Source organism: Dipodomys ordii, unplaced genomic scaffold, assembly GCF_000151885.1.
Source record: "Dipodomys ordii isolate 6190 unplaced genomic scaffold, Dord_2.0 Scaffold1000000727, whole genome shotgun sequence".
Lineage (NCBI taxonomy): Eukaryota > Metazoa > Chordata > Mammalia > Rodentia > Heteromyidae > Dipodomys > Dipodomys ordii.
The window spans coordinates 253,172-275,486 of record NW_012284344.1 but is presented as its reverse complement, the minus strand read 5'-3'; the positions used below and the strand labels follow the sequence as shown (position 1 = coordinate 275,486).

The 22,315-nt window shown below is 40.2% G+C and overlaps 1 protein-coding gene across 1 annotated transcript in view; it reads left to right on the top strand.

The window, feature by feature from the left end:
- The window catches only part of LOC106002767, an 89,831-nt gene that overhangs the window by 10,201 nt on the left and 57,315 nt on the right, over window positions 1-22,315 (top strand). Inside the window, 3 exon segments of the mRNA XM_013037570.1 lie at window positions 2,706-2,765; window positions 5,310-5,448; window positions 19,005-19,270. Of these exon segments, the coding sequence (XP_012893024.1) occupies window positions 2,706-2,765; window positions 5,310-5,448; window positions 19,005-19,270 (465 nt within the window).

The window sequence follows — 22,315 nt, the reverse complement described above, 5'->3', positions numbered from 1 at the left end:
CTCTTAAACAATTTCCTACACGATTAACTTCTGTTTCTAGGTGCTCCTCTCCACGCATTATCCTCAGATTAGGCCTTCTGATGGTGTCTGCCAAGTGTTGAATATATCTATCATATTTCTTGGATTTGTCTTGGATGGTTGTATGTTTTTTCTCTATAATATCTAGGCTGTCTTCAATTCCTGAGATTTGATCTTCTGCATGGTGTAACCTACTATCAAGACTTCCTACTTTGTTTTTATTCATTTTTCTTCTAATTGGTTGTCTTTGATGACTTCAGATTCTTTGTTGGAGCTTTGTTTTAGATCTCATATGAGCTTCTTTACTTCCTTAATTTGGTGTTCGGTGTTTATTCTCAAATCACTTAATTAATGGTTATGGTTTCCTTGGACTCCCAGTCCTACTTTTGGGTTCTGTTCAGCATTCCCATTCTGATCTCCCTGATTTCTTTCAGCTCTCTGTTTATGGATTCCATGAATGTCTTTAGTGATTTTTCTGTATTCTCATCCCACTCTGTCAATTCCTGTATTACTCTTTGTTTAGTTTCCTCACGTTCACGTGATTCCTGTAGCTCTATTTGAGTGTCCTCAACATGCTCACGCAATACCTTTTTTTCTCTTTGAGTATTGTCGAGCTGCTCACACAATTCTTGTATCAATCTTCGAATAGCTTCCTCACACTCATGATATTCCTCTATTGACCTATGGTTTGCCTCCTCTCTCTCCCTATAAAGCTCATAGAGAGTCCTTTGCAGGTTTTCAAACTTTTCATTTACCCTGTTTACCAGTAGTGTTTGTAGAGCTTTTGGGACTTCTCCTATGGGTTATTCATTATTTGTTCTATCCCCTAATTATCATGAGTGGGAGTTGAGATACCTGGACTTGCCATTTTTCTTGTGTTTTTCGGCTTACTCTGCCCATTTGGGATGAAAGTAACACCAGATTTGTGCTAGAACACAATCTTCAGGTAAGCATCAACTAAAGTCTGTAGTTGTACAGTCAAAAGTCTGCTGATAAACTCTAGTTGAACAGATATATTTTTCAACATCAAACAACTATATATTAATGGGATATGAACAGCAAAGGAGAATTTAGCAAACCAGAAATTATTAGGTTTAGGGAGAGATGTGGATAAAAATAGGAATAGTAGGATGTAGAAAGGCAGAGAGTGAGTTAACTTAACTAAGTCATAATCTGAAAGTGGGAAAAAGGTTTGATAGAACGATAGCAGAAGGAGAGAAAAAAGAGAAAGATAAAAAAGAGACGAAAAAATAGAAAGACAAATCTTAAAAATTAAAAAGTTAAACACTTAAGAACTTAAAAATTATACAAATTTAACAATGTATTATTCATAGAAGTATTTGGATAGGATAAGGTAATAGGAATAGAAAGGAGACACGAAACACTTAAAAATAAAAATGCTTAAAATATATAGATATAAAGAAGTAGTACTGCTATTAAAGAATTTAAGTCTAAAAGGTTTTGAATTGAGTAATAAATTCTGGATTAGGTAAGTAAATAATGAGGGACAAGTTCTAATAATCGAATATGGGTATATATGAGGATTAGCAGAATAGCAATTAAGTTATGCAAAGAAGAACAAAAGAGAAGAAAAGGTGAAAAGAATGAGAAGGAAAGAAAAAAAGTGGATCAAAAGATAACTAGAACTAAACAAAAAAGTTTAAAAAAAGAAAAAGAACAAAAAAAGAAAAAAAGAAAAAAGAGCACACACTTATACCCCTAAAATAAAAATTATAAGAGGAAGAAAAAATTAATAGAAAACAATTTTTAAAGTTAAAAATTAAAAATTTAAGAAAAGTTTTAGAAAAAAAACATTTTTATAAAAGGTTCAAAAAATTCTTTGATTATTTTGGTGGGGGAGATCCTGTATCTCCCTTGTGTCCGTAACCAGTCTCTAGTAGGAGTATCTGGTATGCTTGTGGTGTTTGATTTTCCTGTGGCTTAGTTGGTTTCTTAAGTCGGTTAGTTTGATCAGGCAGAAAAATGCTCTGCTTTGCCCAGGATTTTGTGATCCTCCTCCCAAGCTAGTTCAATGGGAAGAAGATCTGGTTTGAGTATCAAAAAAGAGGGAGATGGCTGTTTCCTCTAGTTTGGAGATGCTGTGATGAGGCTAGGTTCTGGGTAGAGTTGAGACCTTTCAGCAAAAAGTAGTTTTTCTCTGAGGGGCTAGCTTCTGACACACTCACAGAGACCCTCCTGGAGCCATTCTCAGGATTTATGTTTTCTGAATTTCAATTGATTGTCAAGGCTGCTGTAGGCGGGGGAAGCCTCTGGCTCTGTTTACCCAGTGAAGAAACCCACTCCTGGGGCTGTCGGCCTGAGCTGGGTGACTTTTCCCTGGGTTGAGCTGAGCCTGGCAGGTCAGGGTAAGGTTCTGTGACCTGCTAAATGACTCTTGTTTTCTTCCAAGGCCTGAGTTGGAGCTAGCTGCTCAGCCAGGCCTTTGTCAGTCTCAAAGAAGGAGATCTCTGGTAGTGTGGGAGGTGGGGTGGCTTCTTTCCTCTGCATCCTGAGAAGGATTGAGGATGTCAGGTTTCTACTCACGCCGAGTCGTGGTTCCTGGGTTGTCTCTGGTCTGCGAACTGCAGGAAGAAGATGTCTGCTCCTTGTCAGTTCTTGCTGATGTTGAGTAGAATCTGCTCGCCAGCCAATTCTGGTGCCTAAGTCCCAGACTCTCTGTGTTGCAGGTATGGTGGCTATGGCAGCCGCAGCAGCCTCTGCCACTGCCACCATAGTGGTGGCAGTTGGCAAGTGCTCAGATCTGTCTCCTTGCTTGGATTTTCCCTCTCTGGCCTAACTCTCTGTCCTGTGATGGCACACTTGGTGTGATTCTCTGGCCTAGGACTGTTCACTGGAACACTAAAATTGCTTTCTATGTGAAAGCTTGTTTAGCCTACAACTTCTCTGCCACCTTCCCAGAACTCTCCAACTACAATATTCTTTAAAAAATAGCGGAGTTATTTCTGATGCAATCAAGAGAGAAGTTTGTTATCAATGATGGAATTTGACAAAACAGTTGATATTTTATCTGAAAAGAAGAAAGAAGAAGAAGAAGAAGGAGGAGGAGGAGGAGATTGCAATGTAAGGAAAACACTGTAGTTTGTGAGGAAGGTGGCATGGTAGTCTACATAAATATACAAACATGTTTACAGGTTTACATATTTACATGTTTTCAGTATGTTAGTTTAACATGAAGTAAACCAATAAAGAAATAAAAAATCTTGTACATCTCAAACAAGTTTTACAGTTTAGGTGGTGGGGGGAGTGTAGTTGTGGAGATGTAAGGGAAGGGATGGTAGGAAAAAAACAAAGGAGGAGGCAACAATGTTTGATAAGAAATGTACTCATTACCTTGCTCATGACACTGTAACCCCTCTGTACAGTATTTTACCAATAAGAAAACATTTAAAAATAAAAAGATCTATGCAGGGAATTTGTAACTCAGTGGTAGAGTATTTGCCTATTATCTGTGAAGGATCATTGTTAAGTCAGGTTCAAAATGCATAACAGAACAAAAATTTAAAAAAATTATACACGAAGAACAATAATGCATATGGTTTGGGCCAAGTACGTGGTTTACTTCCAAAAAAGAACTAACAACATATGGTTTTGGTGGTATATACTTGGAAAACAAACATTCAGTCTTTGGGGGTTCAAGTGTTCAATGCCAGTCCGCTAAAAAAAAAGAGGAGGAGAGACATGACAGAAGAAAAAAATTAAACTTCATCTGGATTGTGGGAAGAAGTCTGTCAGCTGTATTTTTTTCTTTTAAATAAGTTTCTAGCCTGTCCACCATGTGAGTATGCAACAACAAGGGAGCACATTAAAGCCTTGGTGAAGTTGACCTCTCAGTAAATTGAATTTTCTGGGTTCTAGATCTGGTCCCTCAGAATTTCCTTTCAGTACAAATAACTTGCTCTAAGCTATTGGGAGCTGGTCTAAAGGAATTTTGTTACAGAATCACAATGGAATTGAAATGCACAGCTATACCTCTTTCTCTAAGGGAAGACTCATGGTTTTCTGCGCAGGGATTCTACCACAAATTCCCTACTGCAGCCCTTGTTCTTGATTTTGAACATATCAACACACAATCTTATGGATTTCAAGGATTCTGATAAGAAACTAACATGAAAAATGACGATGCTTTCTTTTATCTCACTCCTGTAGATGTTAATAACCTGTTTCATGGAAGTGTATGGAATAGGGCATTTTGCTACAGTATCAGATGATTCTGAAGTGATACCACTAATCTTTTGACATCAGTCATCCTAGATTCAAAGAAAAATACATTGAATATCTTGAGTAAATTGATGAGGTCTTTAAGAGCCAAGAGTTAGAGCAGCTTTTTCGATTATGGATGCTATGAAGTACCTTACTGGATTTAAATTCCAAGTGAGAAAACAGCCACTTCCATGACCCACCTAAGTATAAAACTTTCTTGGTCTTAGTTTCTTCGCATTTTAATGGAAATGACAAAATTGCCAACCTATTGACTTTATAAGGGGACAGCCTTACATAATTAAATAGTTTTCAAAATTCACTGAGTTGAATAGAGAACATGCCTAATTTGTATTAAAGTAGTAATGCATTGCCATTAATACACTGATGTGTTTTATCAGTAAATATTGAAAAGAAAAAATAGTTTCTACAGAGGATTCATCCTGGCAATAGTCACTTTAAGGTAGGCTGATACTACCTGCCTTCTTTCAACCACATGCTATTGTTGAATATGATATTGTTTTAGTTCTACTCTAAAGCTCTTGGACTCGTCTAGGATTCCATTTAGAAGACACCAAAGTGCATACGGATAATACAACTTTTTAAAGACCAGAAATGATTTATTTTACGGTGCCAACAATAAAAACTCCATAACAAATAAAGATTTTAAGCTTATTTTAAGCAGTTGTGCAAGAGAGTTATAATTCAACAAATAGGGACACCTGCTGTGCCTTAACTAGTTTGAATTTTCCATTTATTGTCAAGTTAAAAAAATCTGTATCCACTTTAGTGAAAGTTTCCAATTGGATACTTTGTCATGTGCCCCATGCACCTAGAAATACATGGGAATCAATTTTGTTTTTAGATTGTTGGAGCAAGTTCCAAGACCTGCACAAATAGTGAATGTAAGCCACTGACTGGTGTATGTTTGACTCCTGCACATGGCCAGAGTTCTAGCAGGAGCAGACATGAGGACATGGATACTACTCAAGGATAAAATCTTTAAGAGCAAATGCTAGGACCTGGAAGCCACCATGAAAAGAATACACTTTCTGAGGCACTTGAAATTCCAGCAACACTGTCATGGCAGCAGCAGTGGCATCACTCTGTGCACCTCACGTCCCTGTGGGAATCTTGGCTGCAGTCCTCCAGGCTCAAGACCAAAAATCCAGTGGGTTCATGCCAAACTGTGATTGGTCCATTGCAGCCATTGTGAGTAGTCTCTGCAGTCCATGACAGTGCTGGGAGTTCCTGGTGACCTACTATATTCAGTGCTACGTTGACAATTTTGAGTGTTTTTTTTGGAGGGGGGCTATGTTTTCTTTGAGTTTGGCTATTTACTTTTGTTTATTGCTCTGGGGTTTTTATTTTCTTAGCTAAGTTTAGGTAGATTTACTCCTTGCCATCTTAGCAGAAAGATAGAAGAACATAGTGAATTATCCTCAAGCTCTTCAGAGAAGGAGATTTTCACTGAACAAGACAGTATGGAGGAGATAATTGGCTATGGCAGGAGGAGATTTTCCCTGAACAATACAGTGTGAAGGAGGAGATCATTGACTATGGTAGCTATGGATATGTAAAGTTGGCCTAGCACCACCTCATAGACACTGAGATGATAGTAAAAGTAATCCTGAAGGGAGAGTTCAACAATTTTCAGATTAAAAATGAGATGGAGAGGCTGTGAAGGTGGCTCAGTGTTAGATGTTTGCCTTGCATGCATGAGGCCTGAGTTCATTTCCTCAGCACCACATAAACAGCAAAAGCCAGAAGTGATGCTGTAGCTCAAGTGGTAGAGTGCTAGCCTTAAGCTGAAGAGCTCAGTTACAGTGCCCAGGCCCAGATATCAAGCTCCAGGACCCACAAAAATATTTTAAATGAGATGGACATTATTAAGATTTTCTATCACCCACACATGATCAGGTCATACCAGGTGAGGGAGAAGGATGAGCACCTATACCTTGCAGTGGAACTGGAAATCCAGAGACCTTCTAACATAAATGTGAAAATCTTACCACTTATTCAAGAATGAAGTCAGATGATTGTTCAGACAGATTTTGAGGACTGTGCATTACTTTAACGAATATAGAAATGAACACTGAGACATTAAACCCAACAACATCGTGTTGGATGACAAAGGCAATGTGAAGGTCAATGATTTTGGTATAAGCATAAGGATTTCCCCAGAAGGACATATTCCGTATATTAATTTTGTCCCTATAAAATATTTCTGCATGAAAATTACAGTGGGTACAAAGTGGACATCTGGTGCTTGAGAGTCTCATTTATATTCTATGAGGATAGCAAATTTTCCATTTGAATATATGAATTTTAGCCAGATACAGGTAATTGTCTTGGACGTCACATATATTTCTCCATTCACCTGTACCCAAAGAAACAAAATATCATATTGAAACTGTAAACTGCAGACCCAAAGCAGAGGCACAGTATAGAAAAAAATGGAGATTGGCTCAACCAAGTTGAGGAATGTTTCTTATGTCCTGATGAGTCAATATGTAATGCACTAATCCCTATTATTCTTGCACTCATGTGTGACATGAGGTACAGCCTGCCTGGTATTAACAAAATGATATTGGACAGGACATTAAAAGAAATCATGGTCATCTATTTTTTATTTAAAAAAATGCCAAAGCAGAATGACAGCACTGAAATTAAATAATTGCCTTCTATTTTGTCAGTGTGCCCATCTCCTGCAGATATATAGTATGTATATATGTATATATCTCACAAATATATTACATATTAAATATATTACATATAATTATATGTGAATAAATATGTATAATTTTGGAGATGCAGTTTCATGGAATTCTCTGCTTTTGCTTCAAGCCAACATTCTCCTCATCTGAGCCTCCTTAGGAGCTGGTATTATAGACCAGAACCAGGCAAAAGATTTCCTAATGAATGCAGCAGAGTGCCTGTCTTTAACTTACAAGAAATACTAGAAACTTGAAGAGAGTAGAATGTAACAAATATCACTTAACAGTGTAAAATTTCCAAAATTGATTTTATACAATAATTAGGTGACACTGTTATTCGATTTTTCCTTGAAAAAAGATTAATAAAAAATTAAAGACAGATATAGATATCAGTTGGAAGTGTGAAAGTAAGTGGAAGGCCCATAAGTTCAAGTCCTAATACTAACCCATAACCATACACTAAATTAATTTTTGTACTTCTTTTATTGTAAAAATACTGTATAGAGGGGTTACAGTTAAATGTACAAGATAACGAGTACATTTCCTACCAAGCATTGTTGCCTCCTCCTTTGTTTTTCTCCACCATCCCTTCCCTCCCACCTCCACAACTACTCCACCTACCTCTGAAGTTGAAAAGTTCGTTTTTAACGTAGTGTCTTGTACATCGCATTTTTACAATGGGTCAACCTGTATATCTATTTAAGCATTTTCTGTTTTCCCTTAACATCCCAAATTAGAGAAGTGTATATACAAGATGCAAGGCACCAGAATCAAATACAGTGAATACAGGGGTTTTACTCTGCGGGAGGAACCTACAACGCAACAAAAATCACATGGTACCTTATAAATACATTAGAAAAAATAGCAAGAAAGGAAAAACCACTTGTGTCCCTATCTTGGGGTTCATTTCACTTAACTTCATCGTATCTGATCACATGTACATAGATTTGGAATTTTTCTGCTTGTCCTAGTCATGTACTAGTTATTGTAAATAAGCTATACCATGGGACCTGTTTCTTTGGGCATGACTTACTTGACTTGACATATTTTTTCCAAGTCTTTCCATTTCCTAAGAAATTGGAAGATATCATTCTTTCTGATGAAGACATAGAATTCATATATGTATATATGTGCATATATATCATATTTTCTTGATCCATTCATCTACTGAGGGGCATCTGGATTGGTTCCATATCTTAGCTATGTTAAATTATGCTGCAATAAACATACTTGTGCTGGTAACTTTAGTATGATCATTTGTGTAAATGCCCGAAAGTGGGATTGCTGGATCATAGGGGAACTCTATGTAGAGACTTTTGAGGAACCTCCATACTGCTTTCAAATGTGGCTGAACAAGTTTTACACTCCCACCAACAATGCAGTAGGGTTTCCTTTGGTTTCCTTTTGGCCATATCCCCTCCAGCATCTGTTGGTGTAAGTTTGAATCTCAATGTTGTATTGATTTGCATTTCTTTTAGGGCTGGAGAAGTTGAACATTTCTTCATGAACATTTCTTCATGTGTCTATTGGCCATTGTTATTTACTCTTCAGAGAAGTTTCACTTTTATCAGGTAGTTCTGATTTGTTGTTGGGGGATTTCATTTTTTGAGTTCCAAGCATATTTTAGATATGAAACCCTTGTCTGTTGTATGGCTAGAGAAGACCTTCTCCTAATCCATAGGATTTCTATTGATTTTGCTAGCTATGTCTTATGCCATGCAGAAGCTCTGAACTTTCATGCAATCGCAAGCATTCTTTGAAGTTGTGTTTCTGGGTCTCTATTAAGAACATTTCGACCTGTGCCAAGGAGACCTAGGGTTTCTCCTATTTCTTCCAGTAATGTTTTTAAGGTATCCGTTTGACTCTGAGGTTGACAATTAATTTTTTAGGCCAGTACTTGTTTTCTTTTCCATCTTTTGTGTTCAGAGGGGTGTGTGTATTTTGTGTAAACAGGCTGCTCTACAAGGAATCATTCCAGGTAATATAGTAGTTATTAAATGGCTCTATGTAAGTATTTTGTAATGACATAGAGCTTTCTAATGACTTACTTACATAAATCTATTAATGTTAATTATCATGAAGAATGTCAAACCTCTATTTTTGTGCCCATCTCCATCCTTGTTCTCCGTATTGTCTAGCAGTTTATATCACAGTCAGCATAACTGAAGCTGGCGCATGGAACAGACATGTACTTGTTGCATCCTGGCTGTGAGATGGCCCCAAATACAGCAAATATCAGAATCAATGAGATAGAAGTAATTGTCCCAGGTGCCTAGTTGTATGAATGTCCTCAGCTTCCAATGGTCTCACTTGCTTCTGTCAGAAGCATGGTGATGGTCTGTCACCATCAAAATTCACACTGAAGCTTAACTTCTCAATGTAGCAATATAAGGAGGTGGAACTTTTAAGAGAAGTTTCAGTCATAAATGGATTAATGCCATCTCATCAATTCTGAAGGGACTAACAGTGTCACTGTTAAGTTTTTGAAATCAACCTATGCCCCTTACTCCTTGTCATTCTAGCACATGCCATGATGCGGAGATGCTCTGTGATATGATGCACCTAGGGGAACTTATCCCATGTGCTATCATGTGATTTAGACTTTCCAGCCACTGCTAATGCGAATGAAATAGACCTTTTATTCCTTATGAAGTATACAGCTTCAATTATTTTGTTAAATGACCAAATGAACTTAGATGCTATTCTTTTTATGTTTTCATGGAACTGAGGATTAAACTGAGGGCCTTACACTTACTAGGCAGATATGGTACCAGTTGAGCCTGCATGCTCCCAACCCTTTTTATTTTTTAGTTTGCTTTTCATATAGGGTCTTGTGCTAACTCCAATCAAGCCACCCTCAGTACCCAATCCTCCTATACTTCTATATCCCAATATCTGGATTTACAGGCCTGTGACACCACAGTTTGCCCCTTAGAATATGCAATTCTTTTGGGGAAAGAGATACAGACTCCTGAGATGCTTATGTGGTTTTGTTTATGTGTGTGTGTGTGTGTGTGTGTGTGTGTGTGTGTGTGCATATTCACAGGAACTGTTCTTTGAACTGTTCTTTGTGATTTACTTATCACTGAGGGTGAGTATTCCTAAAGAATCTGTATTATTAAAAAAGAAATGCTTCTTTTCGTGCAAGTGGTTCTCAACTATATTCTTAGCTCTTCAGAATGCTGAGATTTGGGGATAACATTGTTAAGCCAGGTGAGCCAGGAAAAGTACATGACACTCTTTTCTCCAATTAATCACCAAAAAAGTCAAAAATAGAGCTCTGGCTTAAGTAATATAGTAGTATTCTTGAGCACAAATATAGGAATAGCAACTAGAGTCTTATTAAGGCTCAGAACCAGTACCCGTACAAAATCTCCAGCTAGCACTTGTGCTATTACAATGAGCTATTGTGCTATAAAAAGTCACCATTATATCTAATGGATAATCTCTACAGGAGAATTGCAGTAAAAAACTCTTGCATTTCTTCATAAGATATGTTCTTTCTGGACCAGTTTTATGCCCCATTTTTCTCTCTGGAATGATGTCTTAATTTTGAAATAGAGGAAAAATTCAGCGTGGAATTTGCTTCTGGATTCCTCCCAAATGCATTATTAACATGTTCTTTTTTATTTTTTGGCAGTCTTGGGGAATGAACTCAGGTCCTGGGCACTGTTACTGAGCTGCTTCTTTGCACAAGGCTAGCACCCTACGCACAGCGCTACTTCTGGCTTTTTCTGTTTATGTGATACTGATTAATTGAACCCAGGGCTTCATTCATGCTAAGCAAGAACTCTAACACTAACCCACATTCACAGCCACATGTTCTGTATAAAATATGTCTAACATGTTTACCTCTGTCCCATCACTGAACCTACTGCCACTGCTCTTGAATATATCCTGTTTAACTCGTATTTTTCATTCCCTATAACTGCCAAATTATTTTCCACTCAACCTAAGGAATGATCTTAAATTTCACACTTCATTGGCCAAAGTCAAACAATAACTCAACATTACTAGTATCTGAAATTGAGGATAGAATAATAAAAACCCTTTTCCACATTTTTTTCAGCCGTGGGCTTGAACTCTGGACCTTGGGCACTGTCCTTCACCTCTTCAGCTGAAGGCGAGTCCTCTAACACTTGAGCCCCACAGTGCCACTTCCAGTTTTCTGAGTTTATTGGACATAATAGTCTCTTGGACTTTCCTGCCCGGGATGGCTTTGAGCCGACAGCCTCAGATCTCATCCTCCAAATAGCCCCAGTGCCCAGCTAATAAATAGCTTTTCATATGTATCAGGTGATACGCAACAACTCAGACCCTTGAGAAGTCTTTTATCTTCCAGTCTGGCCAGGATCTCATCCCACAATATGCTCTGGTAGAAAACAAAATTAAAGAGATTCTACAAACGTAATTGGTTCCCACAAGAGTTGGGTATAAGTTATTTCCAAAGAGTGAGTGCAAATTAAGGCCTTTCTAGAAGTCAATGACGCCAACAGAATGAATCAAGCAGTAAGGAGAATATGTTTGTCAAGAAAGTATGGGGGGGCTGGGAAGGTGGCTCAGTGGTAGAGCACTTGCTTTGCATGCTCAAGGCCCTGGGTTCGATTCCTCTGCACCACATAAGTAAAAAGAAAAAAGCCATAACTGGCACTGTAGCTCAAGTGGTAGAGCGCTAGCCTTGAGCTAAAGAGCTGAAGGACAGCGCCCAGGCCCAGAGTTCAGGCCCCACGACTGGACCCCCCCAAAAAAAAGAAAGTATGGGGACGTCTAGTAGCTGACAACAGTGACTGTATGATAGGTGACCAGAAAGCAGAAACCACAGTCTCACAACCACAGGACCTACATCCAACCAGGCATCCCTTAAGCTTGTAAGAAATCGCCATATTCCATGAGAGACTAGCCTGTTGGCCCTCTGCTAGAAACAGAGCAGCTGCTATAGACAAACCACACCCAAACTACCAGCCCAAACTTCTAACCTACAATATTTGGTATTCAATGGATGAACAAATAAATTTGTGGTAATTTGCCACATAACATGACAAAATAAATGCATCTCTCAGAATGCTGGTGCCTCACACCTATAATCCCAGCTACATAGGTGACTGATATCTGAGGATCCAGATTTAAAGGGATATCAAGCAGCAACGTCTCTGATATTCATATTGCCAATAACTAACAAAAACCTGGAAATGGTGGTATGGCTTAAGTAGTTGGGCACCAACCTTAAGGGAAAAGATAAGCAAAAGCACAAGACCCTAAGTTGACACTCAAATACCAGCACATACACACACACACAAAAATAAAACCACGAAAATGAATAGAAAAATGAAAACATTTGTTGAAGCCCACTTGGTATTTTCTCTACTCTGTGTAAAGCTCCAACATCTCTCAAACTTTTTCCTTGTGTTGAAGTAATGTATTAAAATTCTATAACACCACCATAAAAATATCTAACTACACAACTACACAAATGTGTTGGCCACACAATTTTCTATATATCATATTGTAATTGTTACTGCAAACAAAGTAAATTTCCTACTAATTTAGTCTAATTAATTACAGAAATTGGATTTGTATCTTAGTTTAAATTAAACTTCTTAACTAATCAAAGGGAAAACATATGCTATATCGTCAGCTACATTCCTTTCTGTCACTTTTCCTACAAATGAAATTAGTTGAATGCAGCATTTAAAATTCCTATATCCCAAATCAATATGAGACTGATTAAAACTAAAAAATGTAAAGTGTTTTCAATTCCTGTCTCATTTGGACAAAGTACTTAAAGATATCTTTGGACTTCCATAGAGATATCATATCCCAAAGAACTATAAACTCTGACCTATGTCAATAAACATCCCATGGAAATTTCTAGAATATTCCATTTTCCTTAGAACAATGCAGGCTACCAACAAACTCACTAATGGTGAGAAGAGAAGAAGCAAGTTTGCAATGACATTTTACAGCTGTGAAATGTTCAGGTATACCTGGAAAGAAAAGGAACTCACCCTTCAAAGAGAGCAAAACCCTTGGCAGGAACTACACATAACTGCACTTTAGCTCTTTGCTCAAGCTTGGTGCTCTACCACTTGAGCCATACTCCACTTTTGGCTTTTTAGTCATGAATTGAAGACAAGAGCATCATGATTTTTCCTGCCCAGTCTGGCTTTGAACCTTGATCCACAGATCTCAGCCTCCTGAGTAGCCATCATTACAGGAATGAGCCATCAATGCTGGATTAGTGACAGGCCAACCCAATGATTTCAAGCCCCAATACCAGTACAAAAACCAAAATCACAATCAAACTTAATAACCAATAAATATACTAATAGCCTATTAAACCAATATAATTAAATTTGGAGGAATGTGAAGGACATCAGAAAATTATTATCATTATTAGCTTCTCAGATTTTTTTAAAATTAAAATTACTTTCCTGAAATGTAAAATAACTACAGAAGACCCCTGGTACCAAGGTGTATTTTCAAATGAGATAGCTGTTTAGGACAAACTGAAAATGCTGAGGAAAACAAAGAATTTTAGAATTCATTTCCTAACAAATGGGGCAATGTCATTCTTTCTGATGGAGGCATAGAATTCCATTGTGTATATACACCACATTTGCTTGATCCATTCATCTACTGAGGGGCATCTGGGTTGGTTCCATATCTTAGCTATGGTAAATAATGCTGCAATAAACATAGTTGTGCTGGTAGCTTTCGTGTGGTCTTGTTTGTCAACATTTGGGTAAATGCCCAAAAGTGGGATTGCTGGGTCATAGGGGAGTTCTATGTGAAGTCTTTTGAGGAACCTCTATACTGCTTTCCAAAGTGGTTGAACAAGTTTACATTCCCACCAACAATGAAGTAAGGTTCCTTTCTGTCCACATCCCCACCAGCATCTGTTGTTGTTAGAGTTCTTGATTTTTGCCGTTCTAACTTGAGTGAGGTGATATCTCAATGTTGTTTTGATTTGCATTTCTTTTATGGCAAGGGATGTTGAACATTTCTTCATGTGTCTATTGTCCATCCTTCTTTCTTCATCAGAGAAGTTTCTCTTTAAGTCTTTCGCCCTCTTATTCATTGGCAGTTGTTTCTTTGAGGATTTGTTTTTGGTTGAGTTCCAAAATGATTACTACACCGAAAATATACCTGAGTATCTGTACTTTGAAACTGTTTCAAGTAGTTACAATAATTACACCAAAAACGACTGTTCTTATCATTAATACTCCATGAAAACCGGTCTACTTTATTCCCTTTATCTAGGAATGCTCTGAATATTTTCTTCACTTTTCAAAAATGACACTAAAAAGACTCTGTCTTTCATCATCCCCAAATTTTTTATCTTAGCATTTATAATAAATATATCAAGTATCTTCTTTGGATTTGTAATATCATAACAACTTTTAGATTGTTCTTCTATCTTTGATGCTGAGGGGGGTGTACTTTCACAAAAGAGGACAGGGAAACACTCAGTAGATCACTTGATTTAAATGTAAGTGGATTACTCTGGAGGCTGAGATCTGAGAATCATGGTTGAAAACAATCACAGACAGGAAAAAAAGAGACTCTTATCTCCAACTGAAAAACAAAAAGCTGGAAGCTGTGGCTCAAGTGGGAGGGAGCTAACCTTGAGCAAGCAAAATCAAAAGGGTGGTTAGGACAGAGGACAGCACCCAGGGCCAAACTTCAAACTCAAACACCATCACACATATACACAAATTAATCTGACAACAATTCAGATTAATATCATCTGAACTGCCTAATGGGAAATGTGCATGAGAATTTAAAAATGTATTTTTATAAATATATTTATTTTTAAGAAATACATTTTTGCAAAAAATACATAAGCATTTTCAATTATGGTTAAAACTTTTACATGATTGCCAAGCGTGGGTGGCTCACACCTGTAATCCAAGCTAATCATGAGGCGGAGATATGAGATTGTGGTACAAAGACAGCCCATGCTGAAAAGTCCGTGAGACTCTTATCACCTGAAAGTTGGAAGTGGAGCTGTGGCTCAAGTGAACACCAGTCTTGGGCTGAATCACTGAGGGACAGTGCCTAGGCCCAGAGTTCAATCCTCATGACCAAAATTAAATTTTTTGCATGGTCAAAACACAGGTAAAAATTCTGGGAATATATTGGCTGGCATACTTCATTCTGCCTTAAGCAAAGGAACTTCGTGTTTGGATTTGGAAACCCTATTATAAGATCATTTTGGTTCAAGTTAAATAAAGTGTTTGGCCTAAAAACTAAAAAAGGTGGTCAAGATATGAAAATTTATCTTAAATCATCAATGCAACTGAATTGATCTCTTTTGTGGTGAAGTTCCTCATGTTACTCAATGTTAAGATGTCTAGGATGACATATACATTAACTCACAACCTTTCAACAAATCTAAACAGTCAGAGTGAGCATGGTGATATTGCTAGTATGGAATGTAGCATGCAAGATAGAAAAGGAGGAACCTGAGGGGAGGTTCAGACCACAGCAAACTCACTTGAGATGAACTTATGTTCCTGATGAGTAGATGTTGAAGGCATCATCATTAAGTTTCCAAGGATATGTTGTATCGGTCAACAGCTATATAGTGAGGAAAAGCCTTTCTTAACCAGTTTCTACCAACATTTCTATTTCTATATCAGTTTCTACTAACATTTCTGTTTCTAGACTATGACTGTGTCTAACTAGATTACTCAAAACCTAAAAAATTGAAACATTCCAATACAGTGGAATATACCATTTTCTTTCCATCTTACACTCAGATGTAAGGAGAATTTAAAAAAGATGTTCTGGTGCTGGTTTATAGTTCATTGAGAGTTCTTCACTGCTAATGAAATGTCCTGGGTTCAATCCTCATTAATACAAAAGAAGATACAAAATCAGGAGGCAAAGTCCAGAAAGTGGAAAGTAATTCAATTTAAACTCCTGAAACACAGACAACTCTCCTGGGATGTGTTAGGAAAAGAAGAAGAAGAAAGGCCTCCCCTGGCACCTGCCATAGCTAACAAGTGTGTTATATCTGGACCAGTCAAACCTCAAGCAATCAAAACTGAAGAAACCAAACCATAAAGACTGTGATTGACTACAGTGTATTGAGAGATGAGGGAGGGAAAATGGGGAGAAGGAAGGCTGGTAAGGACGTCTGACCAGGGTACCCGCACCTGGGCTGACAATGACCAGGAAGATGGAGGTCTAGGAGGTGAAGAATAATAGACCCTTGGGCAATGAATTTTTGTACGCCCTAGAAGCTGTGTTCAAGCCCCAGTTGTGGAACAACATAGACGTAAAAAAAGGAAGAGAAAAAACAGAAAGGAAAAGAAAAAAAAAAGAAAGAAGTGCATTTTATACATTAACTATGTCTCATGGGTATAGGTAATATGAATCTGTTACCCCAGATATGGGCTATTCTATCAGTTGGTCTTCACTACAAACCTTTTCCCAGGGTGCCAGAGAGTTTTGCCCCTGCCAGGTGAATAGTTAGATGGAGTTTCATTCCTTTAGTCTATATTTTGGGGCATAGGGACTCTAGTAGGCTGGACTTACCCCTCACAGATGAGCACAGCACACAGCACAAGGAGAGAACTCTACTGGACATCACTGTTTCTGTTAAGTGGACCCAACCACTTTTCTTGCTTCCCTACTCACTCCTCCACTCTGATACGTACCTTGCCCATTACCTTCCCATATTTTCCCAGCCTACCACCCTGCTATGTGCTCTATCCCCTATTTTGGATCAATCCCCTTCTTGATGTCAGACACCCCTCAGTGCTTCATTCATTCTCCTGACCCACCCATCTCACAGCCTTCACTGCCTTGCCCTCCCCTTCCGTGTGAACACAGGCATGGGAAAGGGGATGTCCAGCACTTACTACATAATGCCAGGTGCCAGAATGTTCCAAACATGAGCTATGGCTGCCACAGAGAAGGAAGGCCCAGGTCAGACTCTGATCCTCCTCCATTCCTAGCTAAGCCTGGCTAAGCCTGGACAGCCCCAGGGTTCTCTGATTTACCTGAGTTCACTGGTGGTGTGGGGCTGGAGATACAGACCTCACATCCATCTCCTCAACCAGTTCTGTGCCTTCATGAGGGATATTTGGCTTCATTGTGTGGACCTCCATCTTCCTATTCAGTGTGGGCCTAGCTGTGGGCACCATCCCATGATGACCCTGATTTGAGGTGAGAGAGAGCTCCCCTCCCTAAACCCCTCTCTATTGCATTTTCTTCTCTGCTCCTCTATGGAAGCCTCCAATCTCAGCCCGGTTTCAACTGAAGTGGCCCATCCCTTCTTCCTGGGTCCCAATATCCCTGCCAGAATCCCACTTCGACCACCACTCGGCACCCCCACCCCTGTCCCCTCAACACATGGGCCACCCCTGCACAGTTCTTTGGCCCTCCAGTGCCCCACAAACCTTAGTTGGGTTAGGGGTGTTGGGACCCTTCTGCCAAAGACAACCATAGAAGACCCAGGTTCAAGGTAACGGGGCCCAACTCCACCCAATCTCCTCCTCTCCACCACCGATGGTGTGAACCTCATCCTCAACCCGGCCCCACTCTTCTCTGTGTAGGAAGATTTGTGGGTGAAGGAATGAACCTCCTCCATAGAAGGAAGATTGGGACTTAGAAGTCACCCCCATCCCCTCTTGATCATGCCCTCAGTAGTCACCGATTGTTATGAAGCAACTTCTGGAGGCATTGGAGCTGAGAAAGCTGTTGCCTCTCCTAACTGGTGCTGCATCTGTTGCAGAGACATGGTCCCCCCAGTGCCTCTTAGGCATCACCAGCCAGCCAACCTCCACTTTCAAGGACACTGTGCAGTTAACTGCTGGAGCCACCACCAAAGACCCAGATTCAATGTAGTGCGTCCCCCTCCTCTCGCCCCCTTCCATTGTCCTCTTCTCCATTGTCCTCTTCTCCATTCTCTCCTCTGCCACCCAGCAGGAGCCATCCCTAGGACAGGGCTCTTAAGTGTTAAGTGAGCTGAATCCCTCTTCTTCTCCACTTTCTATTGCTAGGTTCTCCACTGGGGTCCCCTTCCTCATTATCCCCCTTCCCATCAGCAACCCCACACCGTCCTTCACCTTCCCAAAACCAATTGTTTCCCCTGTCCACCCCAAATCATGCTTCCCCACCCAAGTGCCTGCCTTACCCTTTGCTTCCCCCACTCCATCCCCATCCCTTACATCCCCTGCCACCCATTCCCACCATTCCGCCTCCCACCCCTTCCTGTGTGAAGGGATGTGTGTGGCATGCACGTAAGTAGACGATGCTATTGGACTGAACCAAGGCAACACAGTCGTTGGAGAAGGAAAGCAGGGAATCAGAGTCTTCCCTGTCCACCATTACACCTTTGACCTTGTAGCACATTTGGATGCTCAGTTCCCCTACATCTGTTGGTACTGGAGCTAATGTTGGTTCCTCTTTATCATGACTATGTGGGACCTCTACTTTCCTGGTCAGTTTTGGGGCCATCGGCAGGAGCCATCCCTGAGCAGTCCTGAATCAATGTAAGTGGGGCCTAACTCCTCCCAGCTGGTCCCCCTCTCCCTGCCCACCCTTATCCCCACTCACCTCTTGACCCTAGTGCCCCACCCACCCACCTCTCTGTCCATCTCCTGGCTCAGCCCCTCCTGTGGGAAAATATGTTCAGGTGAAGGAACATACATGTGTCCACATACAACACACAGAAATGGTGACAGACTGGTCTGAATCCAGTTGTGGTGGCCGCAGAGAAGGAAGGTCCTGGCTCAGAGTTTTCTCAGCATCCCTTCCCAGCTATGACTTGTAGAGTTTCGGGTTCCTTGTTTTCCCCATGTTCACTGGCATTTATGGGGTTGGAGTTGCAGCCCTTGCCTCCCTCTCTCAACTGGTGTTATGCTTGGCACAGATACTAGGGGAGCCTGATGGATCTTCAGCTTCACCATATGACCTTCCTGCTCAAAGTGGGCCTAGCTGTGGGAGCTATCTTCAGAGGACCCCATAAGGTACATGAGCCCCTCTCCTTCATTCCTTGTTTTGTAATTTCTCCCCTGACCCCTGTGGGAGAAATTTCAGAACAGCCCTGTTGTGAGAAAATTTGGTTCCACCCCCTCTTCTGAGGCTTCTATAACATCTGTTCCACCTCCTCTCTTGGCTGTGGCCTGTTTGTCTGGGGATTATGGGACAAGAGCTGGGGATGCTGCCACAATCAACAACCCACTACAGCTTCAACTGCAACAAGGAGGTTCTGCCTATGGACCTCTTCATCCTCACCTGGTACGCTTCCATCTTTCTGGTCTGTTTCCAAGTGATGGTGCCATCCCACATGCCCTGGTTTCGAGGTAAGTGGACCACATCAGCCCTACTTAGAAACTGATCTTGGGAGAAGGGTTGTGCCCCTGTGTATATATTCATACGAACACACAGACATGATGCCAGATTGAACTAGAGGTGCTCAACAGGACCAAGAGAAGTGTGGCCAGATCTTGGAGTTTCTCCCCTCCACAACTTGCTTTCTCCATCATGGTCTGTGTATCCCAAGGTTATAGTACTGGAACTGTGGATGCTACTGTCCTCCCCAACCAACACTCCTGTCCCTTCTGACATAAGTGGGTGCCCTTACACTCTACCATTGAGGGAACAAATTGCTGGTAAGGGATTTTATGCATGAATGCATGTGTTTACTGGAATGTATGCAGGTTGTGCCAGAGTGGCCAGGCAGGTGCTACATTAGACCTAGGAGAAGTAAGGCCAGGTCTTGCAGACTGCCCTGAGGTGGAGCCCAGTTACCTGTTCTTCAATTTGTGGACTGCCATCTTGCTGGTTCCTACCAGTAGTCCCAGTTACTCTCATCCCAGATACACCAATTTTGCAGCAAGTGGGCCTTCTTCCTGGTTTCTGGGAAATAATCCCCGGGGGGGGGTTGTATGTGATTGTAACTGTGCATACCCAAGCTTGAGGTACACACATTTGCCTCTTCCTGTTAAATTGTGGTTCCAAGGGAAGAAAGGCCATACACAGAGTATTTCAGGCTTCCCTTCCAGGCTATAGACTGCATTGCCCTGGGTTATGGGCTTAGAGCCTGCAAAGATTCTCTCCTTCCAAACCAGTGATCCACCTGCTACAGAGCATGATGAACTCTTTTACTTTACTTTTTTTAATTCTGTAGAGATTGTTGACAATTACATGAGAAAGGGTTTACAATTACATGAGGGCACATCCCTTGCAGCATCTGTTATTAGAGTTCCTTTTTATATTAATAAGTTTTGTATATTATGAAAACACCATACAGAAGAGTAACAATGACATGAACAAGGTAATGAGTACATTTCTTATCAAGAAAGAAATGTACATGAGTACATTTCTTATCAAGAAAGAAATGTACATGAGTACATTTCTCATCAAGCATTGTTGCCTCCTCCTTTGTTTTTCCCCTACCATCCCTTCCCTCCCATTTCCACAACTATACATCCCTAACCCCTGCCTAAATTGTAAAGTTTATTTTTCAACAATGTTTTGTACATCTCATTATTACAATGGGTCAAGTTGTATCCCTTATTAAACGTTTTGATTTTTTCCCTTCCCTTCCCCAAATTATACCAACATCAAATACAGTGAAATGGGATAGACCGTGGCGGAGGGACATACAAAGCAACAAAAAAAATCACATGGTACCATATAGGTATGTTAGAAAAAAATAGCATTAAGAGGAAAAAAAACATCTGTCCCAATCTTGGGGTGCATTTCGCTTACTTTCATCTTATCCGATCATAAGAACATAGCTTCTGACGTTTTCTACTTGTCCTAGACATATACTAATTATTGTAAACCATGGGAACTATGTTTCTGTGGGCCTCACTTACTTCACTTAACATAATTTTTTTAACAAATCTTGCCCTTTCCTAACAAATTGGGCTATGTCATTCTTCCTGATGGAGGCATATAATTCCATTGTATGTATATACCACATTTTCATGATCCATTCTTCTACTGAGGAGCACCTGGGCTGCTTCTATATCTTACATATGTTAAAAATGCTGTGATAAATATCGTTGTGCTGGTAACCTTAGTATGGCTTTGTATGTGATCGTTTGGGTAAATGCCCAAAAATGGGATTGCTGGGTCATAGAGGAGCGCTATGTGGAGTTTTTTGAGGAGCCTCCATGTTACTTTCCAAAGTGGTTGAACAAGTTTACACTCCCACCCAAAATGCAGTAGGGCTCCCTTCTGGGCACATCCCCACCAGCATTTGTTGTTAGAGTTCTTTTTTGTATTAAATAAGTTTTTTATATTGTGAAAATTCCGTACAGAGGGGTAACAATGACAAGAGAAAGGTAATGAGTACATTTCATATCAAGCATTGTTGCCTCCTCCTTTGTTTCACCTCACTAACCCTTTCTTCCCATCTCCCTCCCTGGCCCCCCAAAGTTGTAAAGTTCGTTTTTCGACATAACATCTTGTACATCTCATTGTTGCAATGGACCCACCTGTATCCCTATTTAAACAATTTTTTTACCCTTCCCCTCCACAAATTATACCAACATCAACTACAGGGAAAACAGGGTTTATACCATGGGGGAGGGAAATACAAAGCAACAAAGAAATCATCATTTAAATATGTTAGAAACAATAGTAAAAAAAAAAACATTTGAGTCCTTATCTTGGGATTCATTTAGACTAACGTCAACTTGTCGGACCGCTTCGGCTTGTCTCAGACATATTCTATTTATTGTAAGTAAGGCAATCCATGGGACCTATCTTTCTTTGGACCTGGCTTACTTCACTTAATATAATTTTTTCCAAGTCTTCCCATTCCCTAAAAAATGAGGCAGTATTTCTCTTAATAGGAGAAATGTCTTCAACAGCCTTTCCTCTTTCGACCTCATTTTGATTCCAGTTCAGCTTCATTACAACCTTGAATTCAGAGCAAATCTGGGAAAACCTAGTCACCATGCGGCTCAGCAGGACCACACATTTAGGGCAGTAGGTGAAGTCAGCTACTCTGTGGGAAGCAGGGGTTTTTGGTTTAGAGGAGGGGCACACATCCACTCTCACATGGAATTTGGAGGAGCCCAAAGCACTTCCACACTTGCTCAGTCGGGTCCATCCACCCTTTTTTTTGGGGGGGGTCCGGTCATGGAGCCTGAACTCTGGGCCTGGGCGCTGTCCCTCAGGTGTTCAGCTCAAGACTAGAGCTCTACCACTTGAGCCACAGTACGACTTCCGGCTTTTTTCTTTTTGATTATGTGGTGCTGAGGAATCGAACACAGGGACTCTGGCATGCACAGCAAGCGCTATACCACTGAGGCACTTCCCAGCCTCAAAATACTGATGAACTTGATTTCTTTTTTTTATTTTTTTGTCAGTCATAGAGCCTGAACTCTGGG